Genomic DNA, 24,684 nt, shown 5'->3' on the forward strand with positions numbered 1-24,684 from the left:
GACCAAAACACCCTATATCTGCCACTCTATCATCAAACACATTCAACAAACCTTCAAAATACTCACTCCATCTCCTTCTCACATCACCATTACTTGTTATCACCTCCCCATTTGCGCCCTTCACTGAAGTTCCCATTTGCTCCCTTGTCTTACGCACTTTATTTACCTCCTTCCAGAACATCTTTTTATTCTCCCTAAAATTTAATGATACTCTCTCACCCCAACTCTCATTTGCCCTTTTTATTCACCTCTTGCACCTTTCTCTTGACCTCCTGTCTCTTTCTTTTATACATCTCCCACTCAATTTCATTTTTTCCCTGCAAATATCGTCCAAATGCCTCTCTCTTCTCTTTCACTAATACTCTTACTTCTTCATCCCACCACTCACTACCCTTTCTAATCAACCCACCTCCCACTCTTCTCATGCCACAAGCATCTTTTGCACAATCCATCACTGATTCCCTAAATACATCCCATTCCTCCCCCACTCCCCTTACTTCCACTGGAGGAAGTGAAGTGTTTTAGATATCTGGGAGTGGATCTGGCAGCGGATGGAACCATGGAAGCGGAAGTGGATCATAGGGTGGGGGAGGGGGCGAAAATTCTGGGAGCCTTGAAGAATGTGTGGAAGTCGAGAACATTATCTCGGAAAGCAAAAATGGGTATGTTTGAAGGAATAGTGGTTCCAACAATGTTGTATGGTAGCGAGGCGTGGGCTATGGATAGAGTTGTGCGCAGGAGGATGGATGTGCTGGAAATGAGATGTTTGAGGACAATATGTGGTGTGAGGTGGTTTGATCAAGTAAGTAACGTAAGGGTAAGAGAGATGTGTGGAAATAAAAAGAGCGTGGTTGAGAGAGCAGAAGAGGGTGTTTTGAAATGGTTCGGGCACATGGAGATAATGAGTGAGGAAAAATTGACCAAGAGAATATATGTGTCGGAGGTGGAGGGAACGAGGAGAAGAGGGAGACCAAATTGGAGGTGGAAAGATGGAGTGAAAAAGATTTTGTGTGATCGGGGCCTGAACATGCAGGAGGGTGAAAGGAGGGCAAGGAATAGAGTGATTTGGAGCGATGTGGTATACCGGAGTTGACGTGCTGGCAGTGGATTGAATCAAGGCATGTGAAGCGTCTGGGGTAAACCATGGAAAGCTGTGTAGGTATGTATATTTGCATGTGTGGACTTATGTATATACATGTGTATGGGGGTGGGTTGGGCCATTTCTTTCGTCTGTTTCCTTGCGCTACCTCGCAAACGCGGGAGACAGCGACAAAGCAAAAAAAAAATATATATATATATATATATATATATATATATATATATATATATATATATATATATATATATATATATATATATTTTTTTTTTTTATACTTTGTCGCTGTCTCCCGCAATTGCGAGGTTGCGCAAGGAAACAGACGAAAGAAATGGCCCAACCCCCCCCCCATACACATGTACATACACACGTCCACACACGCAAATATACATACCTACACAGCTTTCCATGGTTTACCCCAGACGCTTCACATGCCTTGATTCAATCCACTGACAGCACGTCAACCCCTGTATACCACATCGCTCCAATTCACTCTATTCCTTGCCCTCCTTTCACCCTCCTGCATGTTCAGGCCCCGATCACACAAAATCTTTTTCACTCCATCTTTCCACCTCCAATTTGGTCTCCCTCTTCTCCTCGTTCCCTCCACCTCCGACACATATATCCTCTTGGTCAATCTTTCCTCACTCATTCTCTCCATGTGCCCAAACCATTTCAAAACAGCCTCTTCTGCTCTCTCAACCACGCTCTTTTTATTTCCACACATCTCTCTTACCCTTACGTTACTTACTCGATCAAACCACCTCACACCACACATTTTCCTCAAACATCTCATTTCCAGCACATCCATCCTCCTGCGCACATCTCTATCCATAGCCCATGCCTCGCAACCATACAACATTGTTGGAACCACTATTCCTTCAAACATACCCATTTTTGCTTTCCGAGATAATGTTCTCGACTTCCACACATTTTTCAAGGCTCCCAAAATTTTCGCCCCCTCCCCCACCCTATGATCCACTTCCGCTTCCATGGTTCCATCCGCTGACAGATCCACTCCCAGATATCTAAAACACTTCACTTCCTCCAGTTTTTCTCCATTCAAACTCACCTCCCAATTGACTTGACCCTCACCCCTACTGTACCTAATAACCTTGCTCTTATTCACATTTACTCTTAACTTTCTTCTTCCACACACTTTACCAAACTCAGTCACCAGCTTCTGCAGTTTCTCACATGAATCAGCCACCAGCGCTGTATCATCAGCGAACAACAACTGACTCACTTCCCAAGCTCTCTCATCCCCAACAGACTTCATACTTGCCCCTCTTTCCAGGACTCTTGCATTTACCTCCCTAACAACCCCATCCATAAACAAATTAAACAACCATGGAGACATCACACACCCCTGCCGCAAACCTACATTCACTGAGAACCAATCACTTTCCTCTCTTCCTACACGTACACATGCCTTACATCCTCGATAAAAACTTTTCACTGCTTCTAACAACTTGCCTCCCACACCATATATTCTTAATACCTTCCACAGAGCATCTCTATCAACTCTATCATATGCCTTCTCCAGATCCATAAATGCTACATACAAATCCATTTGCTTTTCTAAGTATTTCTCACATACATTCTTCAAAGCAAACACCTGATCCACACATCCTCTACCACTTCTGAAACCGCACTGCTCTTCCCCAATCTGATGCTCTGTACATGCCTTCACCCTCTCAATCAATACCCTCCCATATAATTTACCAGGAATACTCAACAAACTTATACCTCTGTAATTTGAGCACTCACTCTTATCCCCTTTGCCTTTGTACAATGGCACTATGCACGCATTCCGCCAATCCTCAGGCACCTCACCATGAGTCATACATACATTAAATAACCTTACCAACCAGTCAACAATACAGTCACCCCCTTTTTTAATAAATTCCACCGCAATACCATCCAAACCTGCTGCATGAGTAGATGGGTCATTCTTCATCTATTTCCTGGTGCTGCCTCTGACGTGGGAAACGGGAATCAAGTATAATGAATAATCAAATAATTTCATCAGTCGTATGGTATCGAATATTATATACTATGCTGTGAGGGAAAAGTCTGCTAAAAGTTGGTAGGAAGATATGAAAGCAAATGAACAGGTGGAAGAAAAAGGAAATCTATGCTAGATGATTTGAAGGTCAGTAAAAGTTATCAAGACACAGAGGAAAGATGAGGATAAAGATGTTTGGTAAGGGTCCATGAAATTGGGCACGAACAGGCAAAGCACCAAATTATGGTTTTAAAGAATACTTCTTACTTACAAAAAAATCTGACTTTCATATTATATGTCATGAGAGTAATCATCTTTTAGCTGAGTTTAAATATGACAAGTAGTCCTTATACAATCTACCAAATACGGACCTGAGCTCAAAATCTAAACTTATGGATCTTTTGATACCTTAGTAACTACTACTTTATGTATAACAGCAGATCAGATAAAAGAAAGTTGACAATATATGAAAATACCAGATAATATCTATCTATCTATATCTCTGACACCCGCTCCGTCCGGGAACTCCCATCAAGGGGTGGCCATGGCAAAAGAGTCTCCACACATCCCTGTTCTTACATCCCTCACTCGCATACACCATTCCATGCATCCTTCTTCTGCTTCTTTCCCTCCAGTATTCCTCCACCCTAATTACCCATGTCACAGGTGGTCTTCCATTAACACAAACCCATTTCATTGCACTATCACATGCCCAAACCACCTCAAAGTATTACACTTCACCCATTCTACCACTCCACAATCCATTTCCTTTGTGTTCCTTGCCATACCTTATCTCTCATATGCCTTTTCATATTTTCTTCATTCCATCTCATCACACCACATGCTCTTTTCAAATAGCTCATTTCTACAGCCTGGATTCTTGACCTCTGTGCCTCATTCCACATCCATGTTTCAGCCGCATAGATCAGGGTTGGGAGGACTATGCTGCCCCTTAATCCTCTGTTCACCTCCATACTTACAGTTCTAACTTTTATCATTCTATAAAGGGATCTAATGACTCTTCTACTCTGTACTGCTGAGATATACAATTTGTCCCTTAACTTGAAAAATTAAGTAACACGTGCAAATAAAGTATAACCTGAAAATAACAAAAGTATATTCTTTTCAGTTAGCTGGGATCTTCTTATTTAGAAGAGTAGCTGCCTACATTACAATGAGATCTATGTATCCAACAGAATCCTCAGAGTCTAATTCCAGACTATTCCTTACTCCCTCCTAGGAATGAAATTCACAAAACACATGTGCATGTAGATCAATTCCTTCTGAATATTTATATGTGTCCTTAAAGGAAAAATAATCTTGAGTGACGCCCTTGAACATACTGGTCTCCATCACTTTTACCAAATTCAAACGTACACAATTACATTTTAAGACTGAAAATTTGCTCTATCTAGATATGATTCAAACTTTTGCTATCACACATAACTAACACATTTGAAAAGAAGGAATCATTTATTTCTTACTTGTCTGAGTGATGTTAAAACATGGAAAGTCTGTCAAATTAATGATACTAGGAGAACAATAAATAAAACTTGTTAAAAAATATTAAGATACACTGGAAGAAATACATTTATGGCTGTGGTAAAGAACCATGAGAGGCATAGCCTCTGATGCAATTGCCACATGATACTTATTTTCTAGCTTGATTATTTATGTAGTTTGAATGATGCCTGTTTAATTACCATAGTAATTAAAGAAAATCATAAAAACTTGACAAACAAGGGCACTAACATATGTCAATCAAGAAGTACATGTTTATTTCATGCTCATCTAAAACTGATGAAAACAGATTTAATTCATGCAGACAATGTAGGTGGCATTTTCCTGAGAAAAATTACTAGCTTGAATTTAAAGGAATGTTTTTCAAAGGAGAGACAAGCTTCATTTACAAACAATGAATATGAAATTTTCTAAAGTATAAGGACAGCTTAACTGTAACTAAGTGATAAAATATAAAAACATTATAAAGGTTAATTTGTTTGCCTGCGTAAGAGCATAGCATGTATTTCTTCTCCCTATGCATTTCACCTCACACAATGCCAAGGCACAAATGCCATATCACATGAAACTTGTTGCAATACAGTACTGTGCATCAATCAAATTCTATCTGTGACTGACAACAGTTTTCCTAGTATGTCCTGTAGGTTCTTCAAGTGGAAAATGCCCTATAAAGAAGCCCAAAAAAAGACAATAACATGAGATATGAAAACGGAGCTAATGATGTGACTTGGAATAGTTGAAAATGTTTCAGCATTTAGGAGGGCTTACAGCATAGACAAGACAAGCATACATTCCATCAAGAATAACAATAAAAAAACTGAGTCAATCTATATAGTCCACTGCACTTTCAGTCAAGACAACGTGTTAGAGAAAATTGGAAAAAAATGTAGTTTGTATAGATCAAAGACCAGAATCAGAAGTTGGAAATGCTAACCTCATGCAACATTCACCAGACAGCCTATTCTCATGCACAAAACAACAACACATACTAGTGACTGAAGTATGACAATAATGTTCATTCAGTATCATTTGCAATATTGTGTTACAAAACTATTATAAGTATGTGCATAAAAACATAATACAAAGTTTTCATCAAAAGGGAGACCACTGCTAGCTGGGAATGAAGCATCTTTTCACTAAGGAAACACGTTCATTTGCACTAAATTCATTTTATACCTGCCTTTTCTAGGGATACAACCTCTAGTACAAATGAGGGAGACCATTATTAGACTGAATGTATTAAAAGGAAACAAGATAATAAAATTAGATATCTGAAACCTGTCAACTGCCATGTCATACTCTTTATGAGGTGAACTTAAGAATTTTGAACAGTTACTCAAATCATATAAACTCTTCTGTCATGCCTGGCACTATAAACACTGCTATTTTCTTTAAAAATGGAACTCTTCTCTCATTATCAAAACAAAATCATTCATATCTGCCTTTTGTTGGAATCCATCCCCAGGTGTAAATGAACGAGACCAATATTAGGTTGGTTCTATCAAAAAGAATCAAGATATCAAAAGCAGATACCTGAAATCCTATCAATTATTAGGTCATACTCTTCATGAGTTGAGAACTTATGAAGTTTGAAGAGTTACTTAAATTTCACAAACTCTTTATGTTAAGCCTGGCACTATAAAATACTACTATTTTCTTAAAAAAATTATCATGAGTTTTTACACTATGTCCTCTGCTCTTTTGATAAGAAATTTACAGAGAATATTGGCTGGCACATATTCTACTCTGGGATAATAAGCACAAAAAGAAAACTTTGCTGCAATGATCTCCAAAGGACTTATCTTTAGTTTCTTAAATTCAATTCTCTACAACTAACAAATGAGAGAATTACTTTCATCTCTAATAGACATACATGAATATATAGCCACTTTCAAGGAAATACCTTATGTGGTCACTCTTCTCTATGTTTTCATGCACTGGGTCTGAAACTCTGATCACAAGTCATTTAAGACATAAAATCACGACTCCAATATAAAAAGTAATTCCGCCTCAGTAGGCGACTGTGGTACTAGCTACAGAGTTTGAGCACTTAATGAACTGGAGAACAGCATAAATAGGTATTGTGTATTCTATATCAACAAATCAATATGAGAACAGTGGTCTCAATCCAAATTAAGCTGTATTTCTACACAGAGATACACAACCTAGCTGCCAAAATGTTGTTCACAACCCCGTCTGTCCTCCTCTACTAATAGCAATCATATTTCATGCAGCTGAATAAACACAACTAAATATAACTGTGGTTACAAAAATGAATGAATACTGAATATGAGATTGTAAGAATATTAGTATCTTTGCATCTGTACATGTGAGCACATAAACACAAGCAGATGTAAGTATCACAAGTATGAGATTATGTATATTCAAGTGTGTATTCTAAAACACTTTGAACCGAAGGACTCTTCTTCTAGCCTAAAATGGGTGCACTGAAGATATACTGACTCTTATTCTTGCCCAGGCATTACTTTAAACCGTGAATTACTGTATCAATGCCCCTGCAAAATGATAGTGCAGTAGTTCAGACTACTGCAAATGATCTGAAACCAAGTATTTAGGCATTCACAACTTATGAAAACAAAATTTTACCTTAATGCCCAATTCCACTTGTAGAAGGCAGTATCTCAAATGCATATTGTAGTGCCAACAATGTCAAAAAGTACATTTTTTTTTCATATTTGTTTACCAATTATCAACTTAGCATGGTAGCATCAGGGAGAGACGACGGCACCTCAGATGAAAACTTCTCAACTGGCACCTCCAACTACTCTTTCTTTTGGAAAGTAATAATACAGGTATGGAGCAATTCCAGCCCCTCTCCCATTCCACTCACATGCCTTCTATGGCATGTAAGATACATGTAAGTAGTATTCTTTTATCCCTATCTCCAGGGATAAGACTATACCAAAGTAGTGCAAGAAAAATTCAATGAGTTGGATATGAAGCAAGTATGAACTCTCAACTTGTTTAATCTGATCTCAAAAGAAAAAACTCTATTAACACTATCTTTAAACTCATGTCCCATTTACAGAAGTACTACTAGGTGCCCTGAGCCTGTAAGTTCACTCGCATGTACCTAAAACTTATGGGAACAATGGTGAATGGGGGTAAGGGTGGAGATGATAATAGGTAGTGATGAAGTGAGGAGATGGAGTGAGTATTTTGACGGTTCGTTGAATGTGTTTGATGATAGAGTCACAGATGTAGGGTGTTTAAGTCGGCATGATGTAAAAAGTGAGAGGGTCAGTGAGAATGGTTTGATTAAGAGAGAAAAAGAGGTGGTAAAAGCCTTGCTGAAGATGAAATCTGGCAAAGTGGCAGGTTTGGATAGTATTGCAGTCAAATCTATTAAGAAAGAGGGGTGCTTGTGTTGAAGATTGGTTGGTCAGGATATTCAGTGTGTGTATGGATCATCGGTAAGTACCTGAGTTTTGGTGGAATGTGTGAATAGTGCCACTGTACAAGAGAAAAGGGATAAAGGTAAGTGTTCAAACTATAGAGGCACATTTATGTTATATATTTTTTTTATTATACTTTGTTACTGTCTCCCGCGTTAGCGAGGTAGCGCAAGGAAACAGACGAAAGAATGGCCCAACCCACCCACATACACATGTATATACATACATGTCCACACATGCACATATACATACCTATACATCTCAATGCATACATATATATGCACACACAGAAATATACATATATACACACATGTACATAATTCATACTGTCTGCCCTTATTCATTCCCATTGCCACCCCGCCACACATGAAATGACAACCCCTCCCCCCACAATTGCACGAGGTAGCGCTAGGAAAAGACAACAAAGGCCACATTCTTTCATACTCAGTCTCTAGCTGTCATGTATAATGCACCGAAACCACAGCTCCCTTTCCACACCTAGGCCCCACCAAACTTTCCATGGTTTACCCCAGACACTTCACATGCCCTGGTTCAATCCAATGACAGCACGTCGACCCCGGTATACCACATGGTTCCAATTCAATCTATTACTTGTATGCCTTTCACTCTCCTGCATGTTCAGGCCCTGATCACTCAAAATCTTTTTCACTCCATCTTTCCACCTCCAATTTGGTCTTCCACTTCTCCACCTTCCCTCAACCTCTGACACATATATCCTCTTTGTCAATCTTTCCTCACTCATTCTCTCCATGAGCCAACCATTTCAAAACACCTTCCTCTGCTCTCTCAACCACACTCTTTTTATTACCACACATCCCTCTTACCCTTTCATTACTTACTAGATCAAACCACCTCACACCACATATTGTCCTCAAACATCTCATTTCCAGCACATCCACCCTCCTACGCACAACTATCTATAGCCTATGCCTTGCAACCATATAACATTGTTGGAACCACTATTCATTCAAACATACTCATTTTTGCTTTCCAAGATAACGTTTTTGCCTTCCACACATTTTTAAACACTCCCAGAACTTTCAACCCCTCCCCCACCCTATGATTCACTTCCGCTTCCATAGTTCCATCCGCTGCCAAATCCACTCCCAGATATCTAAAACACTTCACTTCCTCCAGTTTTTTTCCATTCAAACTTACTTCCCAACTGACTTGTCCCTCAACTCTGCTGTACCTAATAACCTTGCTCTTATTCACATTTGCTCTCAGCTTTCTTCTTTCACACACTTTACCAAACTCAGTCACCAGCTTCTGCAGTTTCTCACCTGAATCAGCCACCAGTGTTGTATCCACAACAAAAAACAACTGACTCACTTCCCAAGCTCTCTCATCCACAACAGACAGCATACTTGCCCCTCTTTCCAAAACTCTTGCATTCACCTCCCTAACAACCCCATCCATAAACAAATTAAACAACCACGGAGACATCACACACCCCTGCCGCAAACCAACATTCACCTGGGCATGAGAAGAAAGATCATGAGAGGCAAGTGTTTTGGGAGCAGCTGAGTGAGCGTGTTGGTAGTTTTGATGCACGAGACCGGGTTATAGTGATGGGTGATTTGAATGCAAAGGTGAGTAATGTGGCAGCTGAGGGAATAATTGGTGTACATGGGGTGTTCAGTGTTGTAAATGGAAATGGTGAAGAGCTTGTAGATCTATGTGCTGAAAAAGGACTGGTGATTGGGAATACCTGGTTTAAAAAGAGAGATATACATAAGTATACGTATGTAGGTAGGAGAGATGGCCAGAGAGCATTATTGGATTACGTGTTAATTGATAGGCATGCGAAAGAGAGACTTTTGGATGTTAATGTGCTGAGAGGTGCAACTGGAGGGATGTCTGATCATAATCTTGTGGAGGCGAAGGTGAAGATTTGTAGAGGTTTTCAGAAAAGAAAGAATACTTCCCACGTATTCCCTGCGTGTTGTAGAAGGCGACTAAAGGGAGGGGAGAAGGGGGCTGGAAATCCTCCCCTCTCATTTTCCAAAAGAAGGAACAGAGAGGTGGTCCAAGTGAGGATTTCCTTCAAAAGCTCAGTCCTCTGTTCTTTACGCTAACTCGCTAACGCGGGAGATGGCAAATAGTACGGTTTCAGAAATTGTAGAGGATGTGTGGATCAGGTGTTTGCTTTGAAGAATGCATGTGAGAAATACTTAGAAACGCAAATGGATTTGTATGTAGCATTTAAGGTTCGTGAGAAGGCATATGATAGAGTTGATAGAGATGCTCTGTGGAAGGTATTAAGAATATATGGTGTGGGAGGCAAATTGTTAGAAGCAGTGAAAAGTTTTTATTGAGGATGTAAGGCATGTGTACATGTGGGAAGAGAGGAAAGTGACTGGTTCTCAGTGAATGTAGGTTTGCGGCAGAGGTGTGTGATGTCTCCATGGTTGTTTAATTTGTTTATGGATGGGGTTGTTAGGGAGGTGAATGCAAGAGTTTTGGAAAGAGGGGCAAGTATGCTGTCTGTTGTGGATGAGAGAGCGTGGGAAGTGAGTCAGTTGTTGTTTGCTGATGATACAGCGCTGGTGGCTGATTCATGTGAGAAACTGCAGAAGCTGGTGACTGAATTTGGTAAAGTGAGTGAGAGAGGAAAGTTGAGGGTAAATGTGAATAAGAGCAAGGTTATTAGGTACAGTAGGGTTGAGGGTCAAGTCAATTGGGAAGTAAGTTTGAATGGAGAAAAACGGGAGGAAGTGAAGTGTTTTAGATATCTGGGAGTGGATTTGGCAGCGGAGGAACCATGGAAGTGGAAAGTGAATCATAGGGTGGGGGAGGGGGCAAAAATTCTGGGAGCGTTGAAGAGTGTGTGGAAGTCGAGAACATTATCTCGGAAAGCAAAAATGGGTATGTTTGAAGGAATAGTGGTTCCAACAATGTTGTATGGTTGCGAGGCGTGGGCTATGGATAGAGATGTGCACAGGACGGTGGATGTGCTGGAAATGAGATGTTTGAGGACAATATGTGGTGTGAGGTGGTTTGATCGAGTAAGTAATAATAGGGTAAGAGAGATGTGTATTAATGAAAAGAGTGTGGTTGAGAGGGCAGAAGAGGGTGTTTTGAAATGGTTCGGTCACATGGAGAGAATGAGTGAGGAAAGACTGACAAAGAGGATATATGTGTCAGAGGTGGAGGGAATGAGGAGAAGTGGGAGACCAAATTGGAGGTGGAAAGATGGAGTGAAAAAGATTTTGAGTGATCAGGGCCTGAACATGCAGGAGGGTGAAAGGCGTGCAAGGAATAGAGTGAATTGGAACGATGTGGTATACCGGGGCCGACGTGCTGTCAATAGATTGAACCAGGGCATGTGAAGCGTCTGGGGTAAACCATGGAAAGTTCTGTGGGGCCTAGATGTGGAAAGGGAGCTGTGGTTTCGGTGCATTATGACATGACAGCTAGAGACTGAGTGTGAACGAATGTGGCCTTTATTGTCTTTTCCTAGCACTACCTCACACACATGAGGGGGGAGGGGGTTATTATTCCATGTGTGGCGAGGTGGCGATGGGAATGAATAAAGGCAGACAGTATGAATTATGTACACGTGTATATATGTATGTGTCTGTGTGTGTATATACATGTATACGTTGAGAGGTATATATGTATATTTGCATGTGTGGACGAGTATGTATATACATGTGTATGTGGGTGGGTTAGGCCATTCTTTCGTCTGTTTCCTTGCGCTACCTCGCTAATGCGGGAGACAGCGACAAAGCAAAATAAATAAATAAGTAAATAAAATAAATATATATATGATGCCTGTTCCAACTGGACCTCTCTCAAGGGGGTGGCCATGGCAACAGAGTCTCCATAAATAGTGAAATCCAGTGCAAACATAGTTTCAACAATTTAAAAGACCAATTATGCCCATGATGCAACTTCCACATTGAAAACACTAAACACTCACTCTTGAACTGCCCTACACTTGCTCCCCAAAGATACATCACCAAACTTCATGACCTGAGGTCCTGCCTGGCAGATGTGACCAGATGATTGAACATTGTGGAAGCCCCATTCAAGGAACTAAGATCTTCGGTTAGGAAGGGAAGGCAAGGAAGCAGCTTCTTCCATTTATACCCAGCTGGTAAGGATATAAACAAACTGAGTCCAGGAAAATAAGAACAAAGCAAATGAGGGTGTGCCTACATCTGCATAATCCTTAATCACCATTTTGTTCAAATCATAATTCTAATGTATACAACTAACTGACTCTGAGAAGGGGATGCAACCAGTATACCTTTCAGGTCTTCTTAGTAATTTTCATATTCACAAAAGAACACATAAAATGCCTCAGCCTGAAAACTGGTAAAAATAATAAAATCGACATTTTACTGAGCAATCTTTTGGGCAGCTTTGTATTTACCATTTATGCAAGAACTTAAATTGGATGGTCTTGCTTTGTAATACCTTTTGAAAACTTGATCTGCCATTGTGGTGGTCCAAAGCACATATGGAATGCTTTTTGTTTCTATTAGTCAGGTTAAGAGTAATGGGAAGTCTGCCTGAAAACCTCATCATCAATCATCTTGATCAAAAATAGGTTCATTTGCTCTGGCAAGCTAATATGCTGGTCAGACCAGTAAACTAGACCAAAATCAATTCAGCTAGATAACTGCACCACACTTTGAATTCTAACCATAATAATGAGAGCAACAAACTACAAAATAATGTGTTCATGCCACATTTGGGGAAAACGGGATAGAATTGAATAATGCCAGCCATCATTGTCTGCACTAATAAGAGCTCCACCTATGGGAGCATGATATACTTTAAGCAAACTGACATCTGCAATTGCTCACTCTTGTATGGCTCTGCATTTCTTATTATCAAGGGATAGAATCCCTTATAACTATCATCATTCACTTCTACTTTTGGTAAGTCATACTTTACCATGAATCAACTTTGACATCTTTTTCTCAGACTGTAGGGGCTAGGTCTCAAAAACTGAACATACCTGTATTTTGATAAAAGTTGTCCAATATCTCAAAAACCATTGGTCAATAGAAACTAAAGTCAGAGCATGGATACCAAATGTTCATGGACTACATATGGTGACAACAACAGTATTGCCATTATGTAGTATAGCTACAGAAAGTTGTTCATTATGAATAGAGTACAGAACTGGACAATATCTTTCTGATTCCTAAAAAGCAGGAAGACCTGATGGTGGGGTGCTCACATGTTATGATGGAATTAGGCAACAGGATAAACATTTATATAATCTGTAAAAATATATAACAGATTTGTACCAATTTCCTGTGTTTACTTCACTTAACTGAATATTCTTAAATTCCAATACTGTATAATTCACTGCCAAAAACAATGTCTGGACAAAAAACATTATGGCTCCTGTACCCTCAGTTCACTTATAAGGCTCAGAAATATGGTGATGAAGCTGATAATCAGGTGATGCCAAACCATAAATAATGATGCTTTCTCATCCTAAGTGAGATCTAATATCCTTCCAAAGCAACATTATCATCCCCATGAACTTTTGTGAATCATCCCTCTAAATCATAAAAAAAATCTATCAAAAACCAAGCTAGTCACTTTTATAAACCAGGAAAATGTCAAAGAAAGTGTTTTCTTAAATACGCAAAATGACATTTACTGAAGAAAGGTGTCCATCATCACCAAGTGGCAAAACCTCCATTTTACTCTTTACTAAACATTCTTCTAGGGTATAAAATGCAGATCTTCACGTATATGTGTATGTATTTTCCACAGCCCTTCCTGTAGACCCACCTGAATTGCTTTGTTCATATTGAAGTCGTTCTAGAGCTGCTGATGTCATACGAACAGATCCTCCATGAGTTGCAACCTAAAGAAGTAATTACTAGAATTAGACTCCTTTCCATCTTTGAATATAAAAAGTATACTTATGCCTCACACGTTTTATAATAAAAAAGTACAAACCATAGTTTACATCATCAACAAAGCAGACATCTCATCCTTGGGGAAACCTATATGTTATCTTGGGCAGGGGGGTATGGAATGAAAATCGTCATGATGAATGCATCTTGTGGGAGGGCGTGAAAGGAGTAGTATGGTGGAGATAAATGAAATAATCAGGGAAGAGGGAAAGGAGGAGTGGTATGGGTGGGGATAATGAAATTATCAGGGGATGTGCAATTATGTAATCACTGAGAGTATGGGAAGGTGTTACAGAGTATGTATGGAAAGGATCAAGAATAGTGTGGATGAAAGGAAAGACAGGAATTGCAAATTATGCATGGGCATGTGTATATGCACCTGTGGATATGAAGGTTGTGAGGTAATAGGTGAAGCATTTCTGGAGAAATCTGAATGACTGTGTCAATGGTATTGAGGAGAGATGGGCAGTTGTAATGAGTGATATGATTTCAAAGGTGATGAAACTGGCGAGACAGTTGTTCAGTGAAAAGTGCTTTGAATAAATGAGAACTGAAGTTATTTTGTGGATGGCTGTGTTGAGAGGGGTTTATTTCAGCAAAAGATAATCCATTGATATACATGGATGAGAAATAATGGAAGAGAAGAATAAAATGGTTTGACTAACTGTGTGGCAATGGATGAAAGGTTGAGGAAGGTTGTGCTGAAAACTAGACTTGTGAGAGGATTCTTTAGAGATAGTGACAATTTTGCAGTTCCTGTGGGGTTAAGGATCAGGGAGAAGTGGAGGTATGGTACGAAGAAGAATGGATAAGTAAAAGTGTTGACAAGCAAGAAGGTAAATCAGAAAGAATTCTCAACTACCAGCAATGGGTGGCCCATTAAATGTATATTAAATCAATCCATACCAACCATAGCAGAGCTGAGTTGGTAATCATGTCTCAAATGCTTAATCATTTCTTCAAGAACAAAAAACATGCCTTGAGCTTGTGAAAGTGGGTAATGGCACTCAAGTATAAAATATATATATATATAATCTTTTTTCATTAAATTTTTTTTTTTGCTTTGTCGCTGTCTCCCGTGTTTGCGAGATAGCGCAAGGAAACAGACGAAAGAAATGGCCCAACCCACCCCCATACACATGTATATACATACGTCCACACACGCAAATATACATACCTACACAGCTTTCCATGGTTTACCCCAGACGCTTTACATGCCCTGATTCAACCCACTGACAGCACGTCAACCCCGGTATACCAAATCGATCCAATTCACTCTATTCCTTGCCCTCCTTTCACCCTCCTGCATGTTCAGGCCCCGATCACACAAAATCTTTTTCACTCCATCTTTCCACCTCCAATTTGGTCTCCCACTTCTCATCGTTCCCTCCACCTCCGACACATATATCCTCTTGGTCAATCTTTCCTCACTCATTCTCTCCATGTGCCCAAACCATTTCAAAACACCCTCTTCTGCTCTCTCAACCACGCTCTTTTTATTTCCACACATCTCTCTTACCCTTACATTACTTACTCGATCAAACCACCTCACACCACACATTGTCCTCAAACATCTCATTTCCAGCACATCCATCCTCCTGCGCACAACTCTATCCATAGCCCACGCCTCGCAACCATACAACATTGGTTGGAATCACTATTCCTTCAAACATACCCATTTTTGCTTTCCGAGATAATGTTCTCGACTTCCACACATTCTTCAAGGCTCCCAGGATTTTCGCCCCCTCCCCCACCCTATGATCCACTTCCGCTTCCATGGTTCCATCTGCTGCCAGATCCACTCCCAGATATCTAAAACACTTTACTTCCTCCAGTTTTTCTCCATTCAAACTTACCTCCCAATTGACTTGACCCTCAACCCTACTGTACCTAATAACCTTGCTCTTATTCACATTTACTCTTAACTTTCTTCTTTCACACACTTTACCAAACTCAGTCACCAGCTTCTGCAGTTTCTCACATGAAACAGCCACCAGCGCTGTATCATCAGCGAACAACAACTGACTCACTTCCCAAGCTCTCTCATCCCCAACAGACCTCATACTTGCCCCTCTTTCCAAAACTCTTGCATTCACCTCCCTAACAACCCCATCCATAAACAAATTAAACAAAACCATGGAGACATCACACACCTCTGCCGCAAACCTACATTCACTGAGAACCAATCACTTTCCTCTCTTCCTACACGTACACATGCCTTACATCCTCAATAAAAACTTTTCACTGCTTCTAACATCTTGCCTCCCACACTATATATTCTTAATACCTTCCACAGAGCATCTCTATCAACTCTATCATATGCCTTCTCCAGATCCATAAATGCTACATACAAATCCATTTGCTTTTCTAAGTATTTCTCACATACATTCTTCAAAGCAAACACCTGATCCACACATCCTCTACCACTTCTGAAACCACGCTGCTCTTCCCCAATCTGATGCTCTGTACATGCCTTCACCCTCTCAATCAATACCCTCCCATATAATTTACCAGGAATACTCAACAAACTTATACCTCTGTAATTTGAGCACTCACTCTTATCCCCTTTGCCTTTGTACAATGGCACTATGCACGCATTCTGCCAATCCTCAGGCACCTCACCATGAGTCATACATACATTAAATAACCTTACCAACGAGTCAACAATACAGTCACCCCCTTTTTTAATAGATTCCGCTGCAATACCATCCAAACCTGCTGCCTTGCCGGCTTTCATCTTCCACAAAGCTTTTACTACCTCTTCTCTGTTTACCAAATCATTTTCCCTAACCCTCTCACTTTGCACACTACCTCGAGAAAAAACACCCTATATCTGCCACTCTATCATCAAACACATTCAACAAACCTTCAAAATACTCACTCCATCTCCTTCTCACATCACCACTACTTGTTATCACCTCCCCATTTGCGCCCTTCACTGAAGTTCCCATTTGCTCCCTTGTCTTACGCACTTTATTTACCTCCTTCCAGAACATCTTTTTATTCTCCCTAAAGTTTAATGATACTCTCTCACCCCAACTCTCATTTGCCCTCTTTTTCACCTCTTGCACCTTTCTCTTGACCTCCTGTCTCTTTCTTTCATACATCTCCCACTCAATTGCATTTTTTTCCTGCAAAAATCGTCCAAATGCCTCTCTCTTCTCTTTCACTAATAATCTTACTTCTTCATCCCACCACTCACTACCCTTTCTAATCAACCCACCTCCCACTCTTCTCATGCCATAAGCATCTTTTGCGCAATCCATCACTGATTCCCTAAATACATCCCATTCCTCCCCCACTCCACTTACTTCCATTGTTCTCACCTTTTTCCATTCTGTATTCAGTCTCTCCTGGTACTTCCTCACACAAGTCTCCTTCCCAAGCTCACTTACTCTCACCACCCTCTTCACCCCAACATTCACTTTTCTTTTCTGAAAACCCATACAAATCTTCACCTTAGCCTCCACAAGATAATGCTCAGACATCCCTCCAGTTGCACCTCTCAGCACATTAACATCCAAAAGTCTCTCTTTCGCGCGCCTGTCAATTAACACGTAATCCAATAACGCTCTCTGGCCATCTCTCCTACTTACATATGTATACTTATGTATATCTCGCTTTTTAAACCAGGTATTCCCAATCACCAGTCCTTTTTCAGCACATAAATCTACAAGCTCTTCACCATTTCCATTTACAACACTGAACACCCCATGAATACCAATTATTCCGTCAACTGCCACATTACTCACCTTTGCATTCAAATCACCCATCACTATAACCCGGTCTCGTGCATCAAAACCACTAACACACTCATTCAGCTGCTCCCAAAACACTTGCCTCTCATGATCTTTCTTCTAATGCCCAGGTGCATATGCACCAATAATCACCCATCTCTCTCCATCAACTTTCAGTTTTACCCATATTAATCGAGAATTTACTTTCTTACATCATATCACATACTCCCACAACTCCTGTTTCAGGAGTACTGCTACTCCTTCCCTTGCTCTTGTCCTCTCACTAACCCCTGACTTTACTCCCAAGACATTCCCAAACCACTCTTCCCTTTTACCCTTGAGCTTCGTTTCACTCAGAGCCAAAACATCCAGGTCCCTTTCCTCAAACATACTACCTATCTCTCCTTTTTTCACATCTTGGTTACATCCACACACATTTAGACACCCCAGTCTGAGCCTTCTTCTGTTTCCCATTTTAGAAAGTTAGAAATACAAGGAGGGGAGGATTTCTGGCCCCCCGCTCCCGTCCCCTCTAGTCGCCTTCTACAACACACGAGGAATGCGTGGGAAGTGTGTGAAAGAAGAAAGTTAAGAGTAAATGTGAATAAGAGCAAGGTTATTAGGTACAGTAGGGTTGAGGGTCAAGTCAATTGGGAGGTAAGTTTGAATGGAGAAAAACTGGAGGAAGTAAAGTGTTTTAGATATCTGGGAGTGGATCTGGCAGCGGATGGAACCATGGAAGCAGAAGTGAATCATAGGGTGGGGGAGGGGGCGAAAATCCTGGGAGCCTTGAAGAATGTGTGGAAGTCGAGAACATTATCTCGGAAAGCAAAAATGGGTATGTTTGAAGGAATAGTGGTTCCAACAATGTTGTATGGTTGCGAGGCGTGGGCTATGGATAGAGTTGTGCGCAGGAGGATGGATGTGCTGGAAATGAGATGTTTGAGGACAATGTGTGGTGTGAGGTGGTTTGATCGAGTAAGTAATGTAAGGGTAAGAGAGATGTGTGGAAATAAAAAGAGTGTGGTTGAGAGAGCAGAAGAGGGTGTTTTGAAATGGTTTGGGCACATGGAGAGAATGAGTGAGGAAAGATTGACCAAGAGGATATATGTGTCGGAGGTGGAGGGAACGAGGAGAAATTGGAGACGAAATTGGAGGTGGAAAGATGAAGTGAAAAAGATTTTGTGTGATCGGGGCCTGAACATGCAGGAGGGTGAAAGGAGGGCAAGGAATAGAGTGAATTGGATCGATGTGGTATACCGGGGTTGACATGCTGTCAGTGGATTGAATCAGGGCATGTGAAGCGTCTGGGGTAAACCATGGAAAGTTCTGTGGGGCCTGGATAAGGAAAGGGAGCTGTGGTTTCGGGCATTATTGCATGACAGCTAGAGACTGAGAGTGAATGAATGGGGCCTTTGTTGTCTTTTCTTAGTGCTACCTCGCACACATGAGGGGGGAGGGGGATGGTATTCCATGTGTGGCGATGGGAATGAATAAAGGCAGACAGTGTGAATTGTGTGCATGGGTATATATATATGTGTCTCTGCATGTATATATATGTGTACATTGAGATGTATAGGTATGTATATTTGCGTGTGTAAGGATGTAAGGCATGTGTACGTGTAGGAAGAGAGGAAAGTGATTGGTTCTCAGTGAATGTAGGTTTGCGGCAGGGGTGTGTGATGTCTCCATGGTTGTTCAATTTGTTTATGGATGGGGTTGTTAGGGAGGTAAATGCAAGAGTCTTGGAAAGAGGGGCAAGTATGAAGTCTGTTGGGGATGAGAGAGCTTGGGAAGTGAGTCAGTTGTTGTTCGCTGATGATACAGCACTGGTGGCGGATTCATGTGAGAAACTGCAGAAGCTGGTGACGGAGTTTGGTAAAGTGTGTGGAAGAAGAAAGTTAAGAGTAAATGTGAATAAGAGTAAGGTTATTAGGTACAGTAGGGTTGAGGGTCAAGTCAATTGGGAGGTAAGTTTGAATGGAGAAAAACTGGAGGAAGTGAAGTGTTTTAGATATCTGGGAGTGGATCTGTCAGCGGATGGAACCATGGAAGCGGAAGTGGATCATAGGGTGGGGGAGGGGGCGAAAATTTTGGGAGCCTTGAAAAATGTGTGGAAGTCGAGAACATTATCCCGGAAAGCAAAAATGGGTATGTTTGAAGGAATAGTGGTTCCAACAATGTTGTATGGTTGCGAGGCGTGGGCTATGGATAGAGTTGTTCGCAGGAGGATGGATGTGCTGGAAATGAGATGTTTGAGGACAATGTGTGGTGTGAGGTGGTTTGATCGAGTAAGTAACGTAAGGGTAAGAGAGATGTGTGGAAATAAAAAGAGCGTGGTTGCGAGAGCAGAAGAGGGTGTTTTGAAATGGTTTGGGCACATGGAGAGAATGAGTGAGGAAAGATTGACCAAGAGGATATATGTGTCGGAGGTGGAGGGAACGAGGAGAAGAGGGAGACCAAATTGGAGGTGGAAAGATGGAGTGAAAAGGATTTTGTGTGATCGGGGCCTGAACATGCAGGAGGGTGAAAGGAGGGCAAGGAATAGAGTGAATTGGAGTGATGTGGTATACAGGGGTTGACGTGCTGTCAGTGGATTGAATCAAGGCATGTGAAGCGTCCGGGGTAAACCATGGAAAGCTGTGTAGGTATGTATATTTGCGTGTTTGGACGTGTGTATGTACATGTGTATGGGGGGGGTTGGGCCATTTCTTTCATCTGTTTCCTTGCGCTACCTCGCAAACGCGGGAGACAGCAACGAGGTATAAAAAAAAAAAAAAAATTTGCGTGTGTGGACATGTATGTATATACATTGTGTATGGGGGTGGGTTGGGCCATTTCTTTCGTCTTTTTCCTTGCGCTACCTCGCAAACGCGGGAGACAGCAACAAAGCTAAATAAATAAAAAAAAAATACATTGAGATGTATAAGTATGTATATGTGCGTGTGTGGATGTGTATGTATATACATGTGTATGCGGGTGGGTTGGGCCATTCTTTTGTCAGTTTCCTTGCGCTAACTCACTAACAAGGGAGACAACAACAAAGTATAATAAAATAAATAAAATAACATACATATACATACACAGACATATACATATATACACAAGTACATATTCATACTTGCTTGCCTTCATCCATTCCTGTCACTAACCCACCATACAGGAAAGAGCATCCCCCCTTCAGCGAGGTAGCATTAGGAAAAGACAAAAAGGCCACATTCTTTCACACTCAGTCTCTAGCTGGCATGTGTAATGCACCAAAACCACAGCTCTCTATCCACATCCAGGCCCAACAGACCTTTCCATGGTTTACTCCACATGCTTCACATGCCCTGGTTCAGTCTACTGACAGCACTTCAACCTTGGTATACCAAATTGTTCCAATACACTCTATTCCTTGCAGATCTCTCACCCTCCTGTATGTTCAGGCCTCGATTGCCCAAAATCTTTTTCACCCCATCTTTCCACCTCCAATTTGGTCTCCTTGTTTCTTCTTCCCTCCAACTCTGACACATACATCCTCTTTATCAATCTTTCCTCACTCATTCTCTCCATATGTCCAAACCGCTTCAACACACCCTCTTCTGCACTCTCAACCAAACTCTATATTACCACACATCTCTCTTATCCTTTAATTACTTACTTGATCAACCTACCTCACACCACATAATGTCCTCAAACATTTCCAACACATCCACCCTCCTCCATACAACCCTATCAATAGCCCATGCCTTGCAATCATATAACATTGTTGGAACTACTATTCCTTCAAACATGACCATCTTTGCACTCCTAGATAACATTCTCTTCCTCCACACATTCTTTATCGCTCTTACAACCTACCCCAAAACTCCTGCATTCACCTTCCTAAGCAACATATCCATAAACAAATTAAACAACCATGGAGACATCACGCATCCCTGCCGCAAACCAACGTATTCTTCACTGGGAACTAATCACTTTCCTCTCTTCCTACTCGTACATGTCTTATATCCTTAGTAAAAACTTTTCACCGCTTCTAGCAACTTATCTCCCACACCATATACTCTTAAAACCTTCCACAAAGCATCACTATCAATCCTATCATATGCCTTCTCCAGTTCCATAAATGCTACATACATATCCATCTGTTTTTCTAAGTGTTTCTCATATATGTTCTTCAAAGCAAACACCTGATCCAAACATCCTCTACCACTTCTGAAACCACACTGCTCTTCCCCAATCTGATGCTCTGTGCATGCCTTCACCCTCTCAATCAATACCCTCCTATGTAATGTAATTTCTAAGGAATACTCAACAAACGTATGCCTCTGTAGTTTGAACACTCAAATTTACCCCCTTTGCCTTTGTACAATGGCACTATGCATGCATTCTGCCAATCCTCAGGCATTTCACCATGATCCATACATACACTGAATATCCTTACCAACCAATCAACAACACAGTCACCCCTTTTTTAATAAAGTCCACTGCAATACCATCCAAACCCACCACTTTGCCGGCTTTCATCTTCCACAAAGTTTTCACTACCTCTTTTCTGTTTACCAAACCATTCTCCCTGACTCTCTCACTTTGCACACCACCCTGACCAAAACACTATCATCAAACACACTCAACAAAACTTCAAAATACTCACTCCATCTCCTTCTCGCTTCATCACTACCTGTTATTACTTCCCCATTTGCCCCCTTCACCGGTGTTCTCATTTGTTCTCTTGTCTTACGTACTTTATCTACCTCCTTCCAAAACATCTTATTCTCTCTAAAATTTAATGATACTCTCTCACCCCATCTCTCATCTGACCTCTTTTTCAACTCGTGCACCTTTCTCTTCACCTCCTGCCTCTTCCTTTAATACATCTCCCAGTCATTTGCACTACTTCCCTGCAAAAATCTTCCAAATACCTCTCTCTTTTCTTTCACTGACAATCTTACTTTTCCATCCCACCACCCACTACCCTTTCTAATCTGTCCACCTCCCACCTTTCTCATGCCACATGCATCTTTTGCGCAAGTCATCACTGCTTCCCTAAATACAGAGGCATGTACAGAGCATAGAATAGGGAAGAACAGTGTGGTTTCAGAAGTGGTAGAGGATGTGTGGATCAGGTGTCTGCTTTGAAGAATGTATGTGAGAAATACTTAGAAAAACAAATGAATTTGTATGTAGCATTTATGGATCTGGAGAAGGCATATGATAGAGTTGATAGAGATGCTTTGTGGAAGGTATTAAGAACATATGGTGTGGGAGACAAGTTGCTAGAAGCAGTGAAAAGTTTTTATCATGGATGTAAGGTATGTGTACAAGTAGGAAGAGAGGAAAGCGATTGGTTCTCAGTGAATTTCCGTTTGTGGCAGGGGTGTGTGATGTCTCTATGGTTGTTTAATTTGTTTATGGATGGGGTTGTTAGGGAGGTAAATGCAAGAGTTTTGGAGAGGGGGAAAGTATGCAGTCTGTTATGGATGAGAGGGCTTGGGAAGTTAGTCACTGTTGTTCGCTGATGATACGGCGCTGGTGGTTGATTCGGGTAAGAAACTGCAGAAGCTGGTAAAGTGTGCAAAAGAAGAAAGCTGAGAGTAAATGTGGTTAAGAGCAAGGTTATTAGGTACAGTAGGGTTGAGGGACAAGTCAATTGAGAGATAAGTTTGAATGGAGAAAAACTGGAGAAGGTGAGGTGTTTTAGATATCTGGGAGTAGATTTGGCAGCGGAAGGAAACATAGAAGTGGAAGTGAGTCATAAGATGGGGGAGGGACTGAAGGATCTGGGAGAGTTGAAGAATGTGTGGAAGGCAAGAACGTTATCTCAGAGAGCAAAAATGGGTATGTTTGAAGGAGTAGTGGTTCTAACATGTTTTATGATTGCAAGGCATGGGATATAGACATGGGTGTGCAGAATAGGGTAAATGTGTTGGAGATGAAATGTTTGAGGACAATATGTGGTGTAAGGTAGTTTGATCGACTAAGTAATGAAAGGGTACGAGAGATGTGTGGCAATAAAAAGAGTGTGGTTTTTTCTTTTATACTATTCGCCATTTCTCGCATTAACGAGGTAGCACCAAGGTCAGAGGACGGAGCCTTTGAGGGAATATGCTCACTTGCCCCCTTCTCTGTTCCTTCTTTTGGAAGATTTAAAATGAGAGGGGAGGATTTCCATCCCCCCACTCCCTCTCCTTTTAGTCGCCTTCTACGACACGCGCATAATACGTGGGAAGTATTCTTTCTCCCCTATCCCCAGGGGTAATATATATAGGGGAGAAAGAATACTTCCCACGCATTCCTCATAAGTCGTAGAAGGCGAATAAAGGGGACGGGAGTGGGGGGCTAGAAACACTCCCCTCCTTGTATTTTAACTTTCTAAAAGGAGAAACAGAAGAAGTAGTCATGCAGGGAGAGCTCATCCTCCGTGAAGGCTTAGATTGGGGTGTCTAAATGTCTGTGGATGTAACCAAGATGAGAAAAAAGGAGAGATAGGCCATACTTTTGAGGAAAAGAACCTCAATGTTTTGGCTCTGAGTGAAACGAAGCTCAAGGATAAAGGGGAAGAGTGGTTTGGGAATGTTTTGAGAGTAAAGTCAGGGGTTTGTAAGAGAACCAAAGCAAAGAAAGGAGTAGCACTAGCCCTGAAACAGGAGTGGTGGAGTATGTGATAGTGTAAGAAAGTAAACTCTTGATTGATATAGGTAAAACTGAAAATGGATGGAGAGAGATGGGTGATTATTGGTGCATATGCACTTGGGCATGAGAAAAAAGATCATGAGAGGCAAGTGTTTTGAGAACAACTGAGTGAGTGTGTTAGTAGTTTTGATGCACGAGACCGGATTATAGTGATGGGTGATTTGAATGCTAAGGTGAGCAATGTGGCAGTTGAGGGAATAATTGGTGTCCATAGGGTGTTCAGTGTTGTAAATGGAAATGGTAAGGAGCTTGGAGATTTGTGCTGAAAAAGGACTGGTGATTGGAAATACTTGGTTTAAAAACAGAGATATTTTTTATC

General features: G+C 41.0%; 1 protein-coding gene across 1 annotated transcript in view; it reads right to left on the minus strand.

Annotated features, from left to right (window-relative positions):
* Positions 1-2,639: 2,639 nt before the first annotated feature.
* The window catches only part of Lnk (SH2B adapter-like protein Lnk), a 224,133-nt gene continuing 202,088 nt past the window's right edge, over positions 2,640-24,684 (minus strand). Inside the window, exon 8 of the mRNA XM_071692150.1 lies at positions 2,640-13,901. Coding sequence (XP_071548251.1) covers positions 13,779-13,901 — 123 coding nt within the window. The 3' untranslated portion in view covers positions 2,640-13,778. The remainder of the gene's footprint in view (positions 13,902-24,684) is intronic.

This window comes from Panulirus ornatus, chromosome 52 (genome assembly GCF_036320965.1).
Source record: "Panulirus ornatus isolate Po-2019 chromosome 52, ASM3632096v1, whole genome shotgun sequence".
NCBI classification, from domain to species: Eukaryota; Metazoa; Arthropoda; class Malacostraca; order Decapoda; family Palinuridae; genus Panulirus; species Panulirus ornatus.